Source organism: Macrobrachium nipponense, chromosome 2 (genome assembly GCF_015104395.2).
Source record: "Macrobrachium nipponense isolate FS-2020 chromosome 2, ASM1510439v2, whole genome shotgun sequence".
NCBI classification, from domain to species: Eukaryota; Metazoa; Arthropoda; class Malacostraca; order Decapoda; family Palaemonidae; genus Macrobrachium; species Macrobrachium nipponense.
This window is the reverse complement of record NC_087201.1, coordinates 159,935,520-159,962,008: the sequence shown is the minus strand read 5'-3', so window position 1 is coordinate 159,962,008 and position 26,489 is coordinate 159,935,520. Positions and strand designations below refer to the sequence as shown.

The window sequence follows — 26,489 nt, the reverse complement described above, 5'->3', positions numbered from 1 at the left end:
CCCTTACCACCTCATTCTTTTCCCTTTCAATTTATCCCCATCCATAGGTAACCTTCCCCTCCCTTCATTCACCCATTTTCCCATCCCTCCCTTCCCTGCATTTCCCCCAGGAGGAGGGGAGTAGCTTTAAACCATAACGGGGAAAAAACTGTAAGAGCTCGTAGTTACAAAATCCGCATGTCTACTAGACCTACATACATAACCAGATATCGGCTAGCATTATTATCTTGTGTTTGTATGACGTTCACTTCGCTTTTTTTTTTAAAGTGTGTCGTATTTATAATATTCAGGGTGATATTGTTTATATAAATTCACTTCTTTCTGGCTAAATGGAACAGTCATCAATCACGAAAGCCATAGCAGATGTTGCCGTTCACAGTAGATTTTTGGCCACTTTAACAGTCATTTCTGTTCCTTTGAATATCCGTGTCTCAAACGTATGTGAATCTTTCTTGCTTGTATTTTTTTTGGCATAAGAGAATTATATTTAACTTTTCTTGCTGTTTTTCCCTATCACTGTACATTGACGAACTCTCTCTCTCTCTCTCTCTCTCTCTCTCTCTCTCTCTCTCTCGTGAAACGAGAGCAGCCCCAAGTTTCCCGTAGAGAGATGAAACAAATTTACCGAGATATAGGTAAAGTGAATACTTTTAACTACGAATAAAAGCCGAAGTCAAAGCATTTCAACTATAGTAGATTCACATCAGCCGTGCATTTGACGTCTAGGCCAGTCCCTTACGACGCTCCTGATTGGCTGTTGATAAGCCAATCACAGGGCTGGAAACTGCCAGTCTCTCTCGAGAGTTCACATAGGCGGGATGTATGTCCTATTCAGAAAATGAGATCCTAAGTCACAATTTAGAGAATTACATATAAGAAAAAAAAAACGCTCTTTACTGATCAATGCAGGACCTTATTTTGAACTGGCGAGTATACTCATGTAGATAGAGTTTTTAGAATTGATCAGATTATGTAATATCTTATTTCTAGAAATGTTCCTATGACTAGTATTGTATTGTAAAGTACACAGGGGTACTTGAGACTAGCGTATATATAGCCAAAATTGTGGAGATTTTCGAACTCCCCTATAAGGCTAGGTTCCTTATCTTTGGTTAACGAGTCGCCCAATAATAATACAGATAATATACGTTAGCACATTTGTGATTGTTCCCATGAGGAACCCAATTTAAGAGTTGATATAGATATGTATCGCAATTGCCTAGTATTAAAGGATAACTGGTTCATATACCGTCTCAGTTGTATAGTTTTGAGGACTACTACGATTTTAAATATATTACAAGTGTAACATTAAATGGTAATGCGATTAATTATTAACAAAAATAAATGTCAGGGCAATTATTAACAAAGAACAAAACGGATATGCAAATTCGAATCAGCACGTGCCTGCCATTAATTAACACTAAGCCTAAATGTAAGTATGATAACGCAGCCCCCATCCCGTGGACAATGAATTGATAGTAAGTAATTAGACTACTTATCTGATGGTCCATGAAAAGAAGACTAATTAGCTGATAACTTTTGAAACTGAAACAGGCGAAACTTCGCGTTTTGCAGAAGCTGTGTTCTTCCTCTCAGTTCATATGAGGCCTGTACCCAGAGTTTGTTATGGTGAGGGGGGGGGGGGTCTCGTTTTCTCAAAACTGGACCTTTTCTTCTATAAATGTCATTGCATATTAGGCATATACAAGATGAAATACTTGAAAATATGGACTTCCAGAAACCTGGGGGGAGGGGGAGGGGAACGGTCGTTCGAACCCCTCTCCCTCGCTATGACGCACGCTCATGTTCAATTTGTTCAGTTACATCCATAAGCCTGGTTGCGTTGCTTCGACGTGATTTACTCACATGGCGAAAATACCTAGAATTTGATTTTTCTTTATGGAATCGTTTAAGGAACAGGTTAATTGTATTAACAATCCATTCGGTAAAATACAGTGGCATATACTGAATGTCTTTTGTTCCCGTAAAGCGCAGTATCCAAATTATACTTGAGACGTGAATATTTCGTTGAAATTAAGAGATGGTACTATTAAGACATAATGAATAGCGCTTATTATAATCGTCGCATGATCGAACTCAACTTCTGCGGGAATCCGTGCGCCTATATTGCTGCTCACGATAGACTCATAGTGTCTGTTTTACGCGTTAGAGACCGATTTTTATTTTCACTTACGTAATAGGGGGTGGGGTTAGGGGGGAGAAGGAAAGTCGCAAACCCATAACCCATATCTCATGAACGATGACAGAATATCATCTGTCTAACATTTTATTTCACAAGTGGTATCAAAATCGCCTGACAAATTGGAAGAAGAGGGGTAGGGATGGTGAGGGTGGAATGTTTTTCGTAATACCTATCAGGCAAAGGGGGTGGAGGGGGAGAGCTGTAGATTTACCAACATTGCTTTTTTTTTTTATCTCTCTCTCTTTTTGCAAGGGGAAGCGTGACCCTATCTACGATGATTGGCAAAACCAATTAATTGCGAAAAACACGAAACACGTTATTCGCATGCAATATATTTCTGCCATTTCTGTTTGAAATCCCGGAAACCGTGTAAAAACTCGGTATGTATTTTGTAACTTATTTTGTGTTGAGTCGTGTATGGGTGATTTGTGGTGAAAAGTGCAAATGCTCGGAACGTAGTGAAAATTTTACATATCTGCTATGCAACGAGGATTTAAGTTACGCACTTTGCTATTTATTAAACTCTCTCTCTCTCTCTCTCTCTCTCTCTCTCTCTCTCTCTCTCTCTCTCTCTCTCTCTCTGATAGTATTATTATTATTATTTTTTTTTTTTTTTTTTTGCTCTATCACAGTTCTCCAATTTGACTGGGTGGTATTTATAGTGTGGGGTTCCGGGTTGCATCCTGCCTCCTTAGGAGTCCATCACTTTTCTTACTATGTGTGCCGTTTCTAGGATCACACTCTTCTGCATGAGTCCTGAAGCTACTTCAGCCTCTAGTTTTTCTAGATTCCTTTTCAGGGATCTTGGGATCGTGCCTAGTGCTCCTATGATTATGGGTACGATTTCCACTGGCATATCCCATATCCTTCTTATTTCTATTTTCAGATCTTGATACTTATCCATTTTTTCCCTCTCTTTCTCTTCAACTCTGGTGTCCCATGGTATTGCGACATCAATGAGTGATACTTTCTTCTTGACTTTGTCAATCAACGTCACGTCTGGTCTGTTTGCACGTATCACCCTATCCGTTCTGATACCATAGTCCCAGAGGATCTTTGCCTGATCGTTTTCTATCACTCCTTCAGGCTGGTGCTCGTACCACTTATTAACTGCAAGGTAGCTGATGTTTCTTGCACAGGCTCCAGTGGAGGGCTTTTGCCACTGAATCATGCCTCTTTTTGTACTGGTTCTGTGCAAGTGCCGGGCATTCACTTGCTATGTGGTTTATGGTTTAATTTTTCGTATTGCACTTCCTACATATGGAGAGATGTTATTTCCGTCTATCGTTCTTTGAACATATCTAGTTCTTAGGGCCTGATCTTGTGCCGCTGTTATCATTCCTTCAGTTTCCTTCTTTAGCTCTCCCCTCTGTAGCCATTGCCAATTGTCATCGCTGGCTAGTTCTTTAGTCTGTCTCATGTATTGTCCGTGCACTGGTTTGTTGTGCCAGTCCTCTGTTCTGTCTGTTATTCTCCTGTCTCTGTATATTTCTGGGTCTTCGTCTACTTTTATTAGTCCTTCTTCCCATGCACTCTTGAGCCACTCGTCTTCACTGGTTTTCAGATATTGCCCCAGTGCTCTGTTTTCGATGTTGACGCAGTCCTCTATACTTAGTAGTCCTCTCCCTCCTTCCTTTCGTGTTATGTATAGTCTGTCCGTATTTGCTCTTGGGTGTAGTGCTTTGTGTATTGTCATATGTTTCCTGGTTTTCTGATCTATGCTGCAGAGTTCTGCCTTCGTCCATTCCAGTATTCCTGCGCTGTATCTGATTACTGGCACTGCCCATGTGTTTATGGCTTTTATCATATTTCCGGCGTTGAGTTTTGACTTGAGTATCGCCTTATTATTATTATTATTATTATTATTATTATTATTATTATTATTATTATTATTATTATTATTATTATTATTATCTATCACAGTCATCTTATTCGAGTGGTTGGTTTGTATAGTGTGGGGTTCCGGTTTCCATCCTGCCTCCTTTTAGGAGTTCAGCACTTTTCTCACTATATGGGCGCTGTTGCTAGTGCGCTCTTCTGCATGAGTCCTGGAGCTACCTCGACATGTAGTTTTTCCAGGTTCATTATTATTATTATTATCATAATCATTATTATTATCATCATCATCATCATCTTCGGAACTGGGAATGCAAAGGTAATTGTACAGCTGCAACAGAAACTAAGATGATGGTGAAAGCATTAGTACTTTGTACTTAAACTACTTAAACCTGAACTCTTTCTATATTTTCTACATATCAGTACTTTTATCTCCACTTTGATGGTAAACACCGGAATTGCTCTGATTATATTTTAGTGAATAGAGTTCATTTCAAGACATGCAAACTGTAGTATGAGTCTAAATGGCATACTGAACTTTACAACTGATCACTGATGTCGTATATAGGTCTATGAGAACGCTTGGTAGAACCAAATGATTCCCAAAATGATTGATCGATTATTTATGAAAGCGGAAATGCACAGCAAAGGGATTTTATTTAAAGAACATGATATTTTGATGTCACGATGGTTCAACAGTTTCTAATTGAATGCTTGTGAGAAGACTATTGCAAGTTTGCTTATGTGAAATCTGCATAGGTCACTTTGGTTAGACCTCTGAGGAAATCAAAGTGAATAAAGTTCCTCAGTGATATGTTTATCTCTGAGGAATGTCTTAGTTTGTGTTTATGTAATCTCCGGATTAATAATGAGGTGTAGCTTGGTGAAGCTTACGTATCTCCCTGATGTGCAGATACCGTATTGGGAAATCTTTTAAAAGAAGCCAATTGGCCTAAACAATTCCCAACCGGTGGCTTATCCTTGCCACAAAGGAAGCATATGGTTTCCCGTAGACTAATTAACATTTATTTGGTTTCATTTACATTTAGAGATGGAGAAGCACTTTTTTTAAATGTACATAGTACTTCTCGTTTTTATGACATAGTTGAATTGGGCTCCGTTAACTGCGAAAGGACTATCTATACTAGCCTAGTTCAAATAGGCCGAGCCTGTCGCCTAAATGTTAACCAGCTGAAGTCCAGCCTCCAGCGGGTCGTATTTCCACGAAGTAGAAAACATTGTCTGTCGTACATTTGCGTACATAAAAAAAAAAAAAAAATAAAAAAAAAGCCGGATGAATATAGCCCTTACCATAGATCATCGTTAGGGTGAATGTTGCTGCGTGATAAACAAGTTACCATCTGAAATCCTGCGTAACGGTTGTTCTCATGCACTTGCGAGTATGATGGCGCTGAGTGAGGAGATAGTAGTTGAGGCTACAGTCGTGTGTTAGAAGCCGTTCGGGAAGGTCTGTGAAGAGCAGTTCATGCAAGTGCTTTGAGTGAATTGCTGTCTTCGGTGTCTACTGCGTCTGGGTGAACAGGTGCAATGACAGTTATGACATAACATTTTCGTGGGAGCCGTCTCTTCGCTGACAGTGATCTGTAGTTACTTCGATGAGTTTAATGACTCCGAGGATGTAATGTTATGTATTCTCGTGAAACTCCTCTGACTCTAAGTTTTTAGGGATGTTTAGTAATTCAAGTTTTTGTTATGGTGTGAACTAAGTTTGGAGTTGGTGTGAAATACTCTTGAGCAACTGTAAAATTTTGTAAATATATAATATATATATATACTATAATATATACTATATATATATATATATATATATATATATCTATATATAAGAGAGCATTGTGGCTATTACATTTGCATATGTATCTGGTAAAAAAGTAACCAGTAGAATTCTAAACACACACATACACCACACACACACACACACACACACACATATATATATATATATATATGTGTGTGTGTGTGTGTGTGTGTGTGTGTATGTGTGTGTTTAGAATCTACTGGTTACTTTTTTACCAGATACATATGCAAATGTAATAGCCACAATGCTCTCTTAACTAATTGAATTCTTAGCTCTCTTTTATATACACTTGTCACTGCAAAGCCTGAAGATCTAAGTTCAATGAAATTTGAAGAAATTGTGATGTCCGGTACTGGGGAACGAGCCCACGTCCCATAATCACGAAGAGGTCGGCAACGTGACCTCTTTGTGAGTATGGAACCTGGGTTAGTTTCCCGGTACCGGACATCACAATTTCTTCAAATTTCTTTGAATTTGGATATTCAGGCTTTGTAGTGACAAGCATATCCAAAAGAGAGCAGAGAATTCAAGAAGTTAAGAGGGCATTGTGGCTATTGCAATTATATATACATTATATATGTGTGTGTGTGTGCGCGCGCGCGCGTTTATTATATATATAAACATATATATCTCGTCTATTTGAATTAAATAAACATCGCCATCTATATTAATTAAATATTTAGTAGTCTTCTAAAATTAAACAGAATAAGATAAATATACATCGTCTATTTGAATTAAATAGATATCGTTGTCTATTTCAACAAGGCATGTATGTAACCATCGTCTTCTACTTATGGGAGAGTAGGAATTTAGGGGAGAGCGGGGTGTGAAGGTGGGAGGGGGTGTTAAAAATCGTTCATTCATACTCCACTCTCAGATTCTAAAAAGGAAAATAATAAACGACTTGTATGCGTGATAAGATTTTTTCCAAGTTCGTTAAATCATTTGAATTTCCCTACTTATTGAACACTAGTTTTCGTTTATGATTTCTTCAAGAAAGACCCTTCGTTCACTAGTTAAGTCTTAATGAGTCCAATATTCTCTTTTCGAATTTTTTAGAAGCGCCTAACTCGTGATGCATTGTTGCATCAAACTGCCATTACATCGTGGGAGCTACCAGATATCGATATCCTAAGGATATAATAGCAGCATCCGGGTCCTTCGATGTTTCCCAAGAGAAATTTATAATGAGCGCAATTATCCCTTCGTTTACGTTAGAGAGATGAATGGGACTTCTAAGTGATGACACCTACACGTACACAGGCACACCCAGCTTACACTCGCAGACACCCACTTACCTGGCAGACGACTTTCGTTTTGTTTTTCGTCTGAAACTTTTCATCTCCTTATGATGAGAGACTTCTTGTTGGGATTATAATTATGGTGGCGACATTCAAAGCAAAACAAGTGAGCGTCTCCTTGCGTGGGTGGGTGATCGGTTGATTTTTTTTTTATTTATGTTTTCACTTTTAAAAAGTTATGTTTTTATTGTTAGGCTTACGTGAGAGGTAAGTATATATATATATATATATATATATATATATATATATATATATATATATATACATATATGGAGATAAAAGACTTTGTATATATACTCTTGTTAACACATCATCTGTCCATATTTTTACCTGTTAACAAGGGCAGAGGAGGAAGTACTCCAAATATTTGGTTACAACGTTCAAATAGTGTTTTATGGGCCTTTTATCTTCGTATTAACCGTTGAATTACAGTAAAACACACATATATATGTATATATATAATGCATGCAAAATGAGAATTTCCAAACGCTTTCACGCATCTTATGTTAATTTGTCATCCTTCTTGTGAAAAAGCTCGACTCGACAACCATTGCGTTATTGAATCCGAAAACACGCGCAGTAATCCTACCGTGAACTAAACACACTCCCATAAAAAGATTGCCTGAATTGTTACCTTTGTACAAGAACTAAGTAGGACATAAATCCGACGTTTCATCTGAGTAAGTCATGCCATTTGACAGCTGCTGAAGTGAAAGTCATCCCTCACCATCTCTTATTTGCGTAAGTTTGCATATAGGCATTTTTTTTTCGTGTCCTCACGTTTAGACGTATCATGTTGGAAAGCTTTGCACATCCCCGCTGGGCGTGCCAGTTATTTTATGAATGCGTTAACAATTCTATTCAATTCTCAGTGTTGTTTTCACTGTATTGCATAGAAGCGCGTTCATTGAATGATTTGCTGTAGTTGGATCGGAATAGACACGGAAATCCATTCAAATATCAGTCATTTCTGCTATAATTATGAAAAACGTAAACGCAAGTCATGGAAGAGCACAGAAAACAGTTAGATAGCACTACTGCACAATTGTACTGTACTGGTTTCCTGATGGCATAAACCAGTTCACGCCACATTACAAATAGATTGCTTAACAGAAACTGAGATGAAGACAAATTACTATGGTACTAATTCATGCTTAAGTTTAGCTTCACCGCCGATCAGTAAAGCCAAACTTACCTATATAGATTAGTACCATAATAAGACAGGCAACGTATCCGAGCGTTTATTAATATAGACCATCACGCCTTTCGTGAAAGTCAATGCAGTTCATCATCAGCAATATCGTTTACAGGCAATTAAGGTGGAAGCGTCCTATTGGGAGCCACGAGGATGAGTCGCTTTATTTGTTGGGGTGCCGCGTAATGCCGTCGACATTGGTGATGTAGCGGAGGATTTTAGCGGATTACGAGCTAGCATGCGCAGATATTTGCCAATTGCTTCGATTTGACATTAGGTATCCGTGTAGTAATTCACGACAAATCAAACTGATGTGGCAACTAGGAGATTCTGGAATTAGTAAACGAGATTGCTCTATACCAATCACATTAGTTACCCTAATGTTATGGATATTTGGCTAATCTCGCGTATCCGGAAGCTTTAGTAAGAGGGCTAACGTTTGGATAACTTTCGAATGTTTGTTTTGGTGTTACCCTATTTTTATGGAGAGTAAAAATGTACACAGTAACGCTATTATCAATTATTTGTACTTTCTTTTATTTGTGTATGGATGCTGTAAATATATGCAATGCGTAGATGCTGTAGACTACTACACAATGTTTATGTGTACTACAGTAAATTTGGTTAATGTGCATGTAAATACTATGTGAATAATAACTTAGTATATTGTTTGTTATTTGGCACGGTATCCCCGAAAATATAAGTGGCATAGCATGAAGGAAACTATAGCTTCGAGTACGTTTTCATCTGTCCAGATAAATAGAGGAATAGACCACTATACTCTGTTTTTTTCATCTGTCCATCCGCCTGTGGTGTTTTTGTATGGTAACACTGCGTTCCGGGCTTTAGATAGTTACATTGCTTACATTCAACAATAATAATAATATTCTATTTCTAATATTAACGGTGTAATTCGCATACTGCAATTTATTAAAACATTTTTCAGTTGCAAATGTACTCCCAGATATCCTTTTATGTACCTAAAACTTACACATAGCGTAACTATTTAAAGCCCGGGACGCAGTGTTACCAGACAAAAACACCACACGCGGATGGACAGATGGAAAAAAACAGAGTATAGTCCGTCCAAGATGAAAACTAGGCAACATTCGAAGAGTAAGACCTGCCTTAAAAACACAATATATTGAGGCTAAAAGAACTATTAATCTTTTGTATGACTACAAAAATCCCTCCCGTCTCGCTACAGTTCGCTCCGTTAACGTATTCAAGAATAACGTTGTGACAGCCACGGTCTAGGTTTACGTAGACCGTGGTGACAGCAAGCTTCAAGTCAGACGCTTCTGAAATGACAAGAAGTGACTCAGCGCATCTGATAGAAAGAGGAATACGCGCACGCGCATTCCAAAAGCTGGGAGTGAGGGCGCGTGATGACTTTTCTTCTTCTTCTTCTTCTTCTTCTTCTTCCTCTTCCTCTTCTTTTTCTTCTTCTCGTTCCAGTTCTCGATGACATGTTTCTGAAGGGATTTTTTTATTTCTTTTTGTGTGTATGTGATTCTTTCTTGAGGTTTCTCTTGTCATATGCGTGCTGAACTGTGCTGGAGTTTTTTTTTTTTTTTTTAGATTAATGTTTTTTGTAGGGCTAGGAGCATAGAGGCAAATCATGTTTTTATTTTGATATATATTATATAGAGGTATATATATATACACGTAAATAGTATATGTATATGTATATATATATAAATGTGTGTGTATGAACTCTTTCGAATTGTGCAGTACTGTAAATATGATACTGAGGAATTTTGAGTAAGTCAGCAAAGAAACACTCAACCGAGCTATTTAGCCTATCCATTTATTAACATTTAAAGAAGTGTCAAATGTATTAAGGGAAGTTTTCCCGCAATCTTTTTGGTAAACAATTTTCTCTGCGTTCGATAAATATTTGTTAGGAAAGTTACGAACGAACCCCATTGTCAGTTGGGGAAAGTCTGCGTTTGTGGAAGATTGGGGTCCGTAATCACCATTTGAACTTATATATATATATATATATATATATATATATATATATATATATATATATCTATCTTTTGTTCCCTGAAACCTGTTATTTCCCAGTTGATTTCTTTCCCTAGCTTTTTTTTCTCTTGGAGGTTTGTAGAGTTATTGTACCAGTGTGAATTATTGGTGCGTGAATATGACATTTATAGATATGCTCGTACGGTGATATAAATTCGTATTTGTCCATATATGATATATATATATTATATATATATATAGTATATATATATATATATATATATATATATATATAGTATATATATATATATATATATATGTATATATATATATATATATATATATATTTACATATATTTACATATGTATATATATATATATATATATATATATATATATATACATACACACATATATATACAAATAAATATTAGCTTCAAGCATTTTGACAAATACTTAGATACTCTAATAATCATTATTTACATCAAGTTGGGGGGAAATTAGTTCCTAGATTTATGTGGCTGTAGAATTTTCTACTATAGATATTCGCTGGCTATTGAATGAGTTACTTTTTTTTATATAGAGATAGATAGGCGTGTATTTTTAGTTATTTATTTATATATTTATTTATTTTGCGCATATACATTAGTATAATGGACTTGTACGCAAATACAGGAGAAAGGTGTCAGAGTAGTACCTGAGCGCATACCTGGGAATTCTGAATACATGGTGCGTTCAGTACGTCGTTTTTCGTTAACGGAAAGCGCTTCCGGCATCGTATTCAGTTTTCCCTCTCCACATCGTACTCAGAGGTCGCAAATTTCGAAGCGAAACATAGAAGGAAAGAGACACTTGCCTATTTCATGAAGTGTGATACGAAGGGAGTTGGTTGCCGATGGGACTATGAATGGGGAGCATCGAGTAACTCACTTGTTGTCATTAATTTTCATTTTTGCAGATCTGATTTTCTTTGGTGTGGATTTTGCTGTTCATAATACCGAGTGGAAGAAAAAAAAGACATTGCTACGAATTTTAGAATATTTGAGGTTATGAGAGAGAGCGAGGGACAAAAAATAAATGTGAAAATGGCGCGCGTTAATCTACGTTGGTTCTCACTGGTCACCTGCGCAATTGTACTGACTACTTCGAAAGCATCCTTCGTCTGGCCCCAGGACTCGCACATCCTCAGCAGCGATTCCGAGGGAGCCAACATCCTCATCCTGCATCCGATCTACGCCGGAAGCCACGAGCTGACCCTCCGGAGATTCGGGGAGGAATTGGTCAAGCGAGGTCACAAGGTCACGCAGGTCCGATGGAAGTGCAGCAAGACCCAGGAGGTCAATTCGACAGTGGAGGTCGTGACCTTGCGTCCCGACAACCACGACTTGAGGTGAGTGTCTGATTTTGTTGTCTATCTTCTTCTCCTTTATTCAACTTATTTTTATCTTATTAGTTTTCTGTAAAAGGGAAAAAACTATTTTGCCGGCTTTGTATGTCCATCCGCACTTTTATTTTTCTGCGCTAATATCTCAAAAACTACGGAGTCTATTGGGAAGCAAATTGGTATGTTGATCAACCACCCTCCGACCATCAAACATACCAAATTGCAGCCGTCTAGCCTCAATAGTTTTTATTCTTTTTTATTCTATTCAAGGTTAGCCATCATCGTTTATTTAGCAATGTTATGCTACACCAGGCCACCACCGGGCCGCGGTTAAAGTTCCACAGGCCGCGGCTCATACAGCATCATACCGAGAACACCGGAAGAAAGATCTATTTTCGGTGGCATTTTCTACTTGTTTTCTGTCGTACATAGCAGTATCAAGGCGATCATGCCTTCTGTTAGGTACACTCAGATTGTATTTTGATAAGCACATTGGGTTGTCTTTTAATGATCGATTTGATATGTAACTGAACATTTTTAAGTATTCAAAAATTGGCTTATCTGCATTACTTGACAGCAACCTTGTGAAACTCTTCCTGCTCAATGGAAATGATATTTTTTGAAATTTTTATAATGCGGCTTCACACCCTATAGGTTATAGACTGTAAGTGTTGATTGAAAAATTGAAAAAGAACCCCACAAAATCACTGTATATAACGTGTTTACTTATAAGTATTTACAATTTATTTTACTCAACACTCGAGTAATTTCAGGCCTTATCTGTGGCCCATTTTCAAGAGATGTGTAAGTTGTCAGCCCGGGTCAAGGGCCAGCAGTCTTCTGGAACTACTTCTTGTTGAGCTGTCATTTATGTGATGGCTGTTCTGTTATATAAAGGCATTCTTTGACGCGGCTTACATTACTTAAACTTAATGAATGCACTGTTTCGAATTAGGTTATAAGAGGTTGTCAAGTTGGGTGATACTTTTAGGAGGTTTTATATAGGAAAGTTTTAAAACGAACGCTAATCGCTAACCCATGGGTAAACTGTGACCTATCCGAGAGAGATTGCACTCTCCCGTACATGAAATTATCTTTTAGTCTCCTCCTAGGCTCCCGTACATGAAATTACTCTTGTCTCAAGTCTCCACCTTAGGCATTAGGCGTAATTACTTTTCATTCCAATTAACTTCTATTTCACTGAATTCACTTTGATAAGAACATAGACAGTCCTCGCAAAATGCAGTCGGTGTCATGCAAGCCAAACCTGTGTCCCTCTTTGGGGTTGTAGTACCGTCAGTGCACCGCACGGGGTGCACTGTAGGCATTGCGAAAGGCTCTTTGCAGCCTTCTTTGGGCACCTAACTGCAACCTCTTTCATTCCTTTTACTCTACCCCCGTTCATATTCTCTTCCATCTTACTATCCACCCTCTCCTAACAATTATTTCATATGCAACTGCTTTCAGGTTCTCCTCCTGTTACGCCTTTCAAACCTACCTAAGTTCTATATTCCTTTCCTATATTTGAATAGGAAAACTTCTTTCACCGAGATGTGCGCTATAAGATATTGCGTTCAATTGCTCTCGTAACTGTCCGCGAATGAAGAATGGGGGCGGAATATTGCAGGTTTTCTGGTTTTCTTTGTACTGCAATTGCAGATGACGCATCATCTGGCTCGACAGATTTGTTTGTTTATCTGTCAATGACATGACAATGATCTGTGTGGAATTACGTTGCAGTTGCCTATACTATATTACTTCTCTCGTTTTTCCGGACTTTGACCTTGTATAATACGTTACTTCGATGACTCTCAAAGTGTAGAGCGCTTCCTGGAGAAGAAGAAGAAGAGGAAGAAGAAGAAGAAGAAGAAGAAGAAGAAGAAGAAGAAGAAGAAGAAGAAGAGGAGGAGGAGGAGGAGGAGGAACTGTTCAATGAGTGCTTTACAATTTATGGCAACATTGTCACACGTTGAGTTCCGTTGCATCTTGGTCACGAGATTGGCGTCTGTCTTATTTAAAAAGAATAAGCATAAACCAAAAGAAAAAAATAAAGAAAGACACATGAAGAACAGCAGCTCAAGAGAATCAAATATTATGCAAATTCGTGTAGTTCGTATCCACTCCATTGAAAGCGCTCTTTGACGTTTCAGTCCTCAGTGCAAATATAACTCTGGACCTCAAAGTTGCTCCGAGAGAATCCTGAGGCTCGTGAAGGACTTGAACCTCAAAGGGGCTCCGAGAGAATCCTGAGGCTCGTAAAGGACTTGAACTTCAAAGTTGCTCCGAGAGAATCCTGAGGCTCGTATAGGACTTGAACCTCAAAGTTACTCCGAGAGAATCCTGAGGCTCGTATAGGACTTGAACCTCAAAGTTGCTCCGAGAGAATCCTGAGGCTCGTATAGGACTTGAACCTCAAAGTTGCTCCGAGAGAATCCTGAGGCTCGTATAGGACTTGAACCTCAAAGTTGCTCCGAGAGAATCCTGAGGCTCGTATAGGACTTGAACCTCAAAGTTACTCCGAGAGAATCCTGAGGCTCGTAAAGGACTTGAACCTCAAAGTTGCTCCGAGAGAATCCTGAGGCTCGTAAAGGACTTGAATCTCAAAGTTGCTCCGAGAGAATCCTGAGGCTCGTAAAGGACTTGAACCTCAAAGTTGCTCCGAGAGAATCCTGAGGCTCGTAAAGGACTTAAACCTCAAAGTTGCTCCGAGAGAATCCTGAGTCTCGTAAAGGACTTGAACCTCAAAGGGGCTCCGAGAGAATCCTGAGGCTCGTAAAGGACTTGAACCTCAAAGTTGCTCTGAGAGAATCCTGAGGCTCGTAAAGGACTTGAACCTCAAAGGTGATTCGAGAGAATCCTGAGGCTCGTGTAAGACTAATTCAGGGAAGTTCTTAAATCAAATCGCATGAAGGTTAATGAGAGTGAGGAACTGTGCCCTAAGAATATAGTTTAGAAAAAATCCAAAATAAGCGATATGATGGTAAGTTACAGCAAATATTAGAAGTCACTAATAATATTTTGGAAGAAGACCCTCTTTTCAACAATTTTTCTCCTCCTTGTCTTTTCCATATGACAGTTACTATACTCGGTTTTTTTTTCCATCTGTCCACCTGCCTGTGGTGTTTGCGTATGGTAACACTGCATCCCGGGCTTTAGATAGCTTACATTCAACAATAATAATAATATCCCATTTCGAATATTAATGGTGTAATTCGCATACAGTAGATTATTAAAACACTTTTCAATTGCAAATGTACACCCAGCTATCCTTCTATTTACCTAAAAATTACACAGCGTAACTATCTAAACCCCGGAACGCAGTGTTACCATATGCAAACACCACAGGCGGGTGGACAGATGGAAAAAAAACAGAGTATAGTCAAATGCGTGGTTGGACTCATATGGAACCAGCCAATACTAACATTCGCTGGCAAAAGCAAGGTTACACAGATCAAAATGCCTAGAATATAAAAATGAGGATCTGGGGAGAAAAAGGGAATATGCAATGGAGGGGGAAAAGGTAAATGGTTTTGATGTCTGCAGCTTACATGCGTGATATTATGTCGTCGATACTGCCACATAAATATAATTACTTTTGAAAGAATTCGAAATCAAATTGCAGTCTTCAGGTTTTATCCGTAAACACAGTTCATGAATTCCTTCATATTATTATTAATATTATTATTATTATTATTATGTTGAATAAAATGGCAGAATTCAGCGAATTAATCTTATATAAACAATTCGCTGAATTCTGTCATTTTATTCAACAGAAATTGTTTAAAAGAGGGTCTTCTTCCAAAATATTATTATTATTACATTCAAGTTAATTAACCATGGCTATTATTCATTCAGTCATGTGCCAAACTTCTTCGTGGCTCACTTTGCACAGGCGGTAGAATTCTTAGTAAGTCTAATATTGGTGATAGTTGATTTGACCGTCAACTTAGATTCCGCCATATTGCCACATATCACAAGCTTCAGGCGCTGGTATCTTTATCTTTTCAGCACAATTAAATTTCCTTTTCTGTAAGAATTTTAATAGAAAGATTTTATCCTCTTGATTGTCTTCCATATGCTAATGTCAACAGGGAATTTCTCGGTTTTTGCCTCTTGCGCATGCGCTGTCCGGTGCCAGAGGTCCTGATCTTAGTTTTTTCCCGGCATATTGCTACTTTACGAAATTTTTATGTTCATCTGTTCGATGATTTATCTTTATTTGTATTGTATTTGCCTGTTATCGCCTGTTTTTTTTTTTTTTTTTTTCTAGTCTAGGCATTTTGGTATGTGGACCCTTGCTTTTGCAATTGAATGTTATTATATAGGCTGGTTCCTTATGAGTCCAACCGCATATTTGACTATTGTAGATTCACATCAACCGTGCATCCGATGTCTAGGCCAGTCCCTTACGACGCTCCTGATTGGCTGTTGATAAGCCAATCACAGGGCTGGAAACTCTCAGTCCCTCTCGAGAGTTTACATAGGCAGGATGTATGTTCCACCTTTCCGAGGGATACGTCTTTCAGGAGGGGTGGAACATGCATCCTACCTATGTGAACTCTCGAGAGAGACTAAAGAGTATTCAGCCATGTGACTGGCTTATCAAAAGCCAATCAGGAGCGTCGTAAGGGGCAGGCCTAGACACCATATGCACGGTTGATGTGAATCTACTATAGTAATTAACATATGCAACAGACAGGGAGGAGAGAAATCTTCCCAATACTTTGGGAAGACTATATAAATGTACAAGGTGTATTCTCTAGACCTTGCGAACGTAGGAGGTGTTTTTCGTAAATATTTTCTGCGGAACAGTTTCGAACTGACCAAACTGAAGAGAAGTTGCCCAGGGGTAACATGAACCTCTAATTACTGGCGAATGTGACATTCTTCTTCTTTCCCACCGTTATCCCAACATTAAGGGGTCGGTTGCCTGATGGGCCTTCTCCTCCACTGCCTTCTATCAGAGGCATCCTCCAACAACATCAAGCATGGTTTATTGTTTGGCAAAGTGGCTTTTACGACCACATGCCCTTGCTGCCATCAACCACAGTTATAGGCGGTGGACCTTGCATTTGACAAATAAGTCCACCTGCAAGGCAGCAGTTTCCACAGGTATTGGCAGTAGGCCCAGCCTTTGACTAAAAAGTAAGACTGCAAGGCAACAGTTTCCACAGTTGTTGGCGGTGGGCCTAGCCTTTTACTGAACAGTAAGACTACAAGGCAGCCGTTTCCACAGGTTATAGCAGTGGGCCTAGCCTTTTACTAAAAAAATAAGACTGCATGGCAGCAGTTTCCACAGTTTTTGGCGGTGGGCCTAGCCTTTTACTAAACAGTAAGACTGCAAGGCAGTGGTTTCCATGGTTTTTGGCGTTGGGCCTAGCCTTTTACTAAAAAGTCCACATGCAAGGCAGCAGTTTCCACAGTTTTTGGCGGTGGGCCTAGCCTTTTACTAAACAGTAAGACTGCAAGGCAGTAGTTTCCACGGTTTTTGGCGTTGGGCCTAGCCTTTTACTAAAAAGTCCACATGCAAGGCAGCAGTTTCCACAGTTTTTGGCGTTGGGCCTAGCCTTTTACTAAAAAGTAAGACTGCAAGGCAACAGCTGTCCTTTTAGTCGCCTTTTACGACTTGCACCCCTACCACGGAGTTCAAGACGAAGATAACGTTAGTCGCATTCAACACAAAGTAAAGCCAGACACACTGCTTTAGACGTTCAAAGGCAAGCTTCAGCATACTGCTAATAGTATTGATAAATATGGCTAGTGTAAACGCAATAAAACCAGGTTTCAACAAACGAATGTTACTAGGAAAGGAGAACTGAGATGCCGTTCAATGTTCCTGTTCTACTTTTTATCTGACTGTTTAAACCTGCTTTCCTTTTTGGTGTCTGAATTTTAAAACCTGCTTTCCTACTTGGTATCTGAATATTATACTTTATACACACACACACACACACACACACACACACACACACACACACACATATATATATATATATATATATATATATATATATATATATGTATATATATATATATATATATATATATATATATATATATTAAAAAATGAAATGCATTTTCATTGATCGTTCCTTTTTTTATTTTTATTGAATATGTTTTTATTTACATTTATCTCTTCAGGAATGTACATTCCGCCACTGTGTGATTTTTTCGCCAATCGTACGCAGACCTTTTAACGCGTTTGATGACTTGGAATTACGCAGAGGCAGTCTTACTACATTAATCTGGCAGTTTTAAACCGTCTTCCTTTGTCAGTTGTGTTGTAGAGTACATATTTACGGAATGTTATAAAACGCTATCAATCCTATAACGAGGTAACTGGAACCAGATAATATATCATGCCTTCGAACGGTGGTCTACTTTCCGTTTGGTCCCACGTTTAATACGTGTTTTGAATTCTCTCTCTCTCTCTCTCTCTCTCTCTCTCTCTCTCTCTCTCTCTCTCTCTCTCTCTCTCTCTCTCTCTCCAGTGGAATTTCATGAAAGCTGGCAAGATTAAATTCCTGGCTGTCTGGATGGTTCTCAAATCTTCATTCTCTTTAATTTTACTCATATGTATGTATGTTTGTGTGTGTGTGTGTGTGTGTATGACGCGGTAAAACGTAATAGCGTTCACGATATCAACATCCCACACAAAAATAACATTAATGAAAAAAGTGCTATAATTTGTGGTGTAACTAATTCCATAAATATCCTAGAAAAAAAAAGCATTAAACTCAAAATGCGAAAAGGAATATTTTGCTGCGGTTTCATATAATTATATTATCGAGATGATTAGTGCAGATTCATATAAGAAGAAATATCAAGGATGCATGAACTTATGTATATAATGTATGTGTATGGAAGTGTGTAGTTGCAGTCTTACCTGATACATTTTTCTGATTTCAGTAATAATACGACCCTATTTCGAGACACGGATTTGACGACTTCCGGGCGGTATCCTCTTTTTTTCTTTTCTTCTTTTTTTATTTAGTCGCTGGGAAAAAAAATCTTCTTTTTTTTAGTCACTGGGAAAAAATCCTCTTTATTTTTTTCTTAATCACTGGGAATGAATCCTCTTTATTTTCTGTATTTTCGTCACTGGAAGGAATCCTTTTTTTTTTTTCTTTTTTTTTCTTTCTCCGGGAAGGGATTTTTTTTTTTTTTTTTTTTTTTTACTGGGGAGGAACCCTCGTTGTTTTTGTTTTTTTTCCTTAGTCATTGGGAAGGAATCCTCATTTTTGTTTGCCACTGGGAAGGAATGCTCTTTTCTCTCTCTCTCTCTCTCTCTCTCTCTCTCTCTCTCTCTCTCTCTCTCTCTCTCTTAGCCACTGCGAAGGAATCTTTTTTTTTTTTTTCCCCTCTCATAAGTCACTGAGAATTCGACAAGCAATTTCGAGCGTTTCCAAAGGAATTAACGGTACTGTTACTGCGTCAGAGAAACAACTGCAAGGTTGCAATTGAAGAGCACCAGATGTGACTTCTCGGAAACTTTTAAGTACGAATGTGCACTTATGTCTGCTTGCGTGTACACTTTTCAGTCGGGCGTTTCACATTTAAGCTCTCTTAATGGGACGAGAGATTGCTGTATTATATGTGTATATATATATATATATATATATATATATATATATATATATATATATATATGTGTGTGTGTGTGTGTGTGTGTGTGTGTGTGTGTATAACTGAATCACGAAAGTTTGGAACGTGATAAATCCATAAATAAAGGTATAAGCCACGAAGGAAAAATAAACAACGCAGTTTCCGCAAGATCTTTTGATGTTCAACGTCCTTTACTTAGCAGATAAACTGACTTACATGAGGAATTGACAGTACAGGAAAGCTCATACAACTGACAGATAGGGATTATAAGGAGATTAGTACCTAGAATCCGGCACACCTGGAGAAAGAGGAACCTTTCCAAACAAGCATAAACATGGGTACAATTCAAAAAAACAAAAACACTAAGTCAATCTGCTCAGACACAAGGGCAAGACAATTAAAGGATAGTATAGGGTGACAGCTATTCAGAACTTTGGTAAATAAAAACTTATTCACAATACATATTCACCATACATATGAAACATACATATACAACGAAGATATCTCTAAGGCAACTGATTTGTATTTAAGTCTGTAATTATATCTTTGAGGTCATTCTTAAACATGTTACAAATGCAAGGGTCTAAATGAAATAGGCCACGACTTATATTAAAATTACAATGTGAAGTAAGTTGCATTATAGCAGATTCTAAAAGATTTCGTGATAAAACATCTTTTGACCTTGTAATTACTGAATTACCAATCCAATTTATTCGGTGGTTGTTTTCACTTAGATGAATGAATATTGCATTAGATGTTTGCCCAGTTTTTTACAGAATATTTAGGCTGCCTTAATCTTCTAAGCCCTTGCTCGACTTAGAAAGAAAATTCTAAGAACATTCTTAGTTTACCTTATTTTAACGGATTTGAAACCATTAACTCATTGTTAAAAGCCTTTAAGGTCAACATTGTTTTTTCCTAAAATAACACACTAAAAGGAATGTTAATAAAAAATGGCCCCAGGGAAAGCAACAACATAGTATATAAAATTCCATATATGGACTGCCCTTCTTTTTATCTCGGACAGTCGAGCAAGGGATTAAAAGTAAGATTAAGCCAGCATAAATATTCTGTAAAAACTGATCAAACATCTAATGCAATATTCATTCATCTAAGTGAAAACAACCACCAAATAAATTGGATTGGTAGTTCAGTAATTACAAGGTCAAAAGATGTCTTATCACGAATTCTTTTAGAATCTGCTATAATACATCTTACTTCACACTGTATTTTAATATAAGTCGTGGCCTATTCCATTTAGACCCTTGTATTTGTAACATGTTTAAGAATGACCTCAAAGGTATAATTACAGACTTAAATACAAATCAGTTGCCTTGGAGATATCTTCGTTGTATATATATGTTTGATATGTATTGTGAATATGTATTGTGAATAAGTTTTTATTTACCAAAGTTCTGAATAGCTGTCACCCTTTATCATCCTTTAATTGTCTTGCCCTTGTGTCTGAGCAGATTGACTTAGTCTTTTTGTTTTTTTAAATTGTACCCATGTTTATGCTTGTTTGGAAAGGTTCCTCTTTCTCCAGGTGTGCCGTATTCTAGGTACTAACCTCCTTATAATCCCTATCTGTCAGTTGTATGAGCTTTCCTGTACTGTCAATTCCTCATGTAAGTCAGTTTATCTGCTAAGTAAAGGACGTTGAACATCAAAAGATCATAAATTTCCAATCCTAAAATTCCTGTATCTTTGACTCAACGCGAAACACCTTTTTCAGACCTTTTTAGGCTTTCCTAACCCAAACCCGCCCCAAAAGAACAACAGCAACAACAACAACAACAACATAGGTAGTTTATAGGCTTAATCCCCGAGTAAGCCAAAAATAAGTGAAAGCGATCAATCGCTTTTCTCGCTTTATAATTAAGTGCATCCGTCGATTAGTTAATTATATATATATATGATATATATATATATATATATATATATATATATATATATATATATATATATGTGTGTGTGGTGTGTTTGTGTGTGTGTGCCACCAACCATTTCCACGCCTCTCTGGCCCCTTCCCAGGAAGACAGTACCAACCGACCGGTCAAAACACCGTGCCCCCCCCCCTCCCCACCGTCCTTCTAGCTGGCGGCAAGTGGTGGTTCTTGTTCAGTCGTTATATATATACTATTTTTATATATATATATATTAATATATAATATCTATATATATATAAACGCAACTGACCGAGAATATAAGTGAAACGAATCACATCAAATATAAGAAAATAATATGTTTTTGACCACAATAAATCCCTAGAGAATGTAGAAAATTCCACACTCCGTGTGGTCGACGGTAAGATGAAACTTCCACCGCAGAGGCCAGATTTCCGCGTTTTGTATATATATAAATAAATATATATATTATATATATATATATATATATATCTATATATATATATCTTCTTCCCGTTCCCAGCTTGTTCCATTTTTATATGGGGTGGGGTCGCCGTTTCGGATGAGCCGTTTCCATCTATTTCTATCTTGTGCTTCTGCCTCATCAATTCCCTTCTCATTTAAGTCTCCTCTCACACAGTCCTTCCATCTCTTTCTTGGTCTCCCTCTTTTTCTTCCTTGCCTTGCACCTCCACCCCCATAGTATGTTCCCAGCGTGGTCCTCATCTCTCCTCAACAGGTGTCCATACCATCCAGCCTCCCCTCCTGCACTTTCTTTGATACTTCCACCACCTTAGTTGGACCCCCATTATGTAGTCTTTTCTGATCCTATCCATCTTGTTACCCCAGACATCCACCTAAGCATTCTCATTTCTGCCACATCCATCTTCTTCTGCTCTGCTTTTCTCATGCTTGCTGTTTCCGTACCATACAGCATTGCTGTTCTACCACCGTCTTGTGAAATTTTCCTTTTTTTTACCTAAGCGGCACTCTTTTGTCACAAAGAACTCCCGAGGGCCGCTCTCCAGTTGTTCCAGCCTGCCTGTACCCGATGTTTTACTTCTTCTTCCATACTTCCTCCAGCGTTAACAAAAGATCCCAAATACTTAAACTTATCAACTCTCCTTATTTGCTCTCCACCAAGCTGAATACTTTCTCTATCATCCCCCTCAGTGGTGGTACACATATATTCTGTCTTGGATCTACTTATTCTCATTCCTCTGTCCTCCAGTACTTGTCTCCATCTTTCCAATTTCACTTCCAGATCTTCCCTGCTCTCTGCACACAGAACAATATCATCCGCATACAATATGTTCCATGGTACTGTCCTCCCTTACTTCCTCTATTATAACATCCATCACTATGTTAAAGATAAATGGCTCAGAGCCGACCCTGGTGTAATCCTACTCTCACCTCAAAACCTTCTGTCTCCCCAACACTGCTCCTCACTCTGGTAAATACATTCCGGTACATCTCTTGTATCAATCGCACATACTTCTCTGGCACCATCTTCTCCCTCAGGCTCCTCCATACCTCTTGTCTCGGGACTCGGTCATAAGCCTTTTCAAGGTCAATGAATCCATATGTAGGTCCCTTTGTCTTTCCCCGAATTTCTCCATTATTTGCCTCAGACAAAATATACCATCTGTTGTTCCCCTTCCCTTCATAAATCCCATCTGCTCTTTACCTATTTGTACTTCTTCTCTCAGTCCCTAGTATCTATCATCCTTTCCATATCTTCAAAGTGTGGGACATCAATTTAATGCCCCTATAATTACCACACTCTTGGACATCGCCTTTCCCTTTAAAAATTGGGATCAATATACTCCACGCCACTCATTTGGTATCTTTTCCTGTTCAAGGATCTTTATCATAAGATCGTACAGTATATCCACTCCTTCATCTCCTAATGCTTTCCATGCCTCCACTGGGATCATGTCTGGTCCGGTTGCCTTCCATTCTTCATCTTCTTCAGTGCATTTAGTACCTCTTGCCTAGAAAACCTCATTACCATGCCAATGTTCACTTGCCCATCCTCTCTTATTAGTCTATTATTTTCTTCATTTAACAACTGTTCGAAATATTCTTTTCATCTCTTCACAATGTCTTCCTCCTTTCTAAGCACTACACCCTCTTGATCCTTTATTTGTTTGATATGTTATATCTTTGGTGCTCTTATTTCTAGCCTTTGATAGCTTGATCATCTTCTTTAATCCTTCCTTTGTCCCCAGCTCATTATACACATCATCATACGACTTTGCTTTAGCTTTGGGCTACCACCAATTTTTCACCACCTTGTTTTTCTCTCTGTACCTATTTCTGTCTTCCCACTGACTGTGACTCTTCCCATCTTTTCTTTGCCTCCTTCTTATCTTTTACTACTTTCTCAATGTCTTCATCCCACCATCCACTCTCCTTTTCTTCCCATATGATACCAGATGTCTCTCCTAGCAGCTCCTTTCCATGCCTTCTTATTACTGCTGCATTTCGTGCCCACCATTCTTGAACATCTTCAATCCCTATATCAATATCCTCCAAAACCCTCCTCTTAAACTCTCTCTTCTTATCCCCTTCCTTCTGTAATTCGTACCATTTAAATTTTCCTTATCCTTTAGCTTTGGTTTTTCTTTCCCTTTTCAACTTCAAGTCCATACATAGCAGCCTGTGTTGGGGGGCTACATGGTCGCCTGGAATAACTTTGCAGTTCTTGACCTCCACCAGATTTATCCTTTTATACAAGAAATAGTCTATCTGGGAGAATCTTCCCCCACTCCTATATGTTATTAGGTGTTCCCTTTTCTTCGCAAAGAATGTGTTTACTATTGCCATGTCGAATGACACAGCAAAGTCCACTACACTCTCTCCTTCTGGGTTTCTCTCCCCAATTCCATGGCCCCCATGCACCCGCCCAATCGCCTCATTTTCACTTCCGACATGGCCATTCAAATATATATATTGATAGATTTGCCTGGTCCTGTGATATAGGGATGGGACCTTAGGACACCTCATTTATAGTTACATATTAATTAATTCTCTTGTCCTTGCCTGTTGTTCGTTCTTTTTTTTTTCTAATGGTTCCTTTCTGCCGGCAGATTAAAAAGGAATTGTCTAAAGTTCACAGGCTGAATAAAAGTGGTAATAAGCATCTCTCATTTCTTTTTTAATTCAGCGTTTCTGAAGATGTCGTCGTTAATCCTAGGAGGGCTAGTTATTTATACTACTATAGTAGATTCACACCAACCGTGCATTTGACGTCTAAGCCAGTCCCTTACGACGCTCCTGATTGGCTGTTGATAAACCAATCCCAGGGCTGGAAACTCTCTGATATGAATCTACTATAGCACGCCCTTACTGATGTCTTTATAAGGGTTCTGTAGGGTGTCCTATCCATTTGCATTCGGTTGGTACAAAGCTACATAATAAGTCAGAATTGAGATAGAGGTTTTGTTGATGTAACTATAAAACTTCCAGTCACCTTGAGGCTTGTGGGATCCTCTGCATTATCAGTATTTCAAAAAGACGTCATCTCTCACTCGTAGGTCTAATTGTGTGGCCGCCGATAATTTATAATTATAAACGGAACTTCTCTATTGGTGGCTGGCGGCTCTGTTCGCTATCACATTCATCTGTAGCCCCCGTAGCGGGGTAGTGCCGTCAGTGCACCTCGTGAGGGACTCTGTAGGCATTACTTGAGGTTGTTTGCAGCGTGCCCTCGGCCGCAAGCTGCAACCCATTTCGTTTCTTTAACTGTACTACCTCCTTTCATATTCCCTTTTTATTTTTTTCATTTTGCTTTCCACCCTCTCCGAACAATTGATTCGTAGCACAAATGCTTTGAGGTTTTCCTCCTGTTACACCTTTCAAACCTTTTGCTGTCAATTTCCGTCCCAGTGTTTGCCCTTTGGCCTGAATATAATACATATACGTATATATGTTCGTTCGTTTTATGTAGGGAAAGAGTTTTTTCATCAATACCTGTGATACCATTTTGTGTTTATGAGCAGTGAGACTGATGTCTTGGCTGGGTTGGTAGGGAATACGTTCTTTTTGACGATGTCCCAAAGGTTTCTCTCGTCTTCCAGGTAATGACTGTTCATAAACTCACCTTAATATAGTTTGATACGTGAGGGTGGTGGGGCGGGGGATATTTCATTTTCATTTTTTGGCCCGTAGTCTTCGTTCTTCTATCACCTTTTAATGGCTTTTGACATTGATCATCCTTATTCGAATATCCGCTTTTGACAAAGACGTGGGCACTACTGTCCAATGCCTCGTGAGTGAGTGGCAGTCCAGTCTGTCATTACACTACACAGGTATATCTTCTCAGAAGATATACCTGCGCGAAAACCACTCTTCCAACGAGGAACTTTAAGGAAGTAAAACAAGGAAAGAAGGAAAGGAAGGAATATTCATATCAAGGGAACGATGGGAATCCGTCAACAAGATGAGACAATATAACAACAATAACGATTTTTCTCGCATCGCGAGGAATCGCTATTTTCGCAAATTTCAAGTTGATTGCAGCACTGGCAGCTAGGCAGGCAGGTGTGAGCAGCGCAGTATCGAAGACAATAGCAAAAATAGCTGATTTCTCTGGCTTCGGGGGCCGAAAAAACAAATAGATGCCTGAAGGGAAGTCATAATTCATTATTTTAGACAGGTCACGTTCGCATGCTGTCCAGCCTATCTGTCACTGCTTTTTCAGAAATGTTTCCTGTCGTTCTTTTGTATTTTTTCCCCGAGTCATCCTCTCTACCGTAAACCTTCACGTCACGTTGCGTCCATTCGACCGACAACCAAAGCTGGCAGAAAACGGCCCGCTGGCTCTGGAAATGTTGACAATAGTAGAAAGGGAGGTAAAAGTACTTCGTGTGAATGTGTGTGTGTGTGTGACTAAAATGAGTTCCATCTCGCCCCAAAAGGGGTGATGTACTGACCGTTTATAGTTAAACGAAGCCTTTCAATTTAATGCAATGCAACGGCAGAAGAAAATAGGCTATTGTAAGGTACTGACAGTTATTACGCTTTGATTTATTCTCTCTCTCTCTCTCTCAGGCTCTTTAACCGGGACACACACACATAGGCCTACATGTGTGTGCGCGCGTGCGTTGTATGTCAGTGAAATCACACATTCTTACATTTTGTGAGAATAGTTCTGTCATTGTTATATTTATAACAATAATCTTCGTCCCTTTCTTATCATAGAAACAGATCATCAATTTCTGTTATTTACATCTATATACTGTATGACATTCTTGGATAATG

At 38.6% G+C, this 26,489-nt stretch overlaps 1 protein-coding gene across 4 annotated transcripts in view; it reads left to right on the top strand.

Moving 5' to 3' along the window:
• Positions 1-26,489, top strand: part of LOC135221087 (UDP-glucuronosyltransferase 1A8-like) — a 63,601-nt gene that overhangs the window by 6,632 nt on the left and 30,480 nt on the right. Inside the window, exons 1-2 of one of the 4 annotated variants that reach the window (XM_064258882.1) lie at positions 5,428-5,507; positions 11,287-11,718. The exons of 1 other annotated variant lie outside the window; for it this stretch is intronic. In XM_064258882.1, the coding sequence (XP_064114952.1) occupies positions 11,378-11,718 (341 nt within the window). In that variant the 5' untranslated portion in view covers positions 5,428-5,507; positions 11,287-11,377. Of the gene's footprint in view, positions 1-5,427; positions 5,583-11,286; positions 11,719-26,489 lie in introns of those variants that run through there. 2 more of the 4 variants (XM_064258881.1, XM_064258883.1) reach the window with 2 other exon arrangements.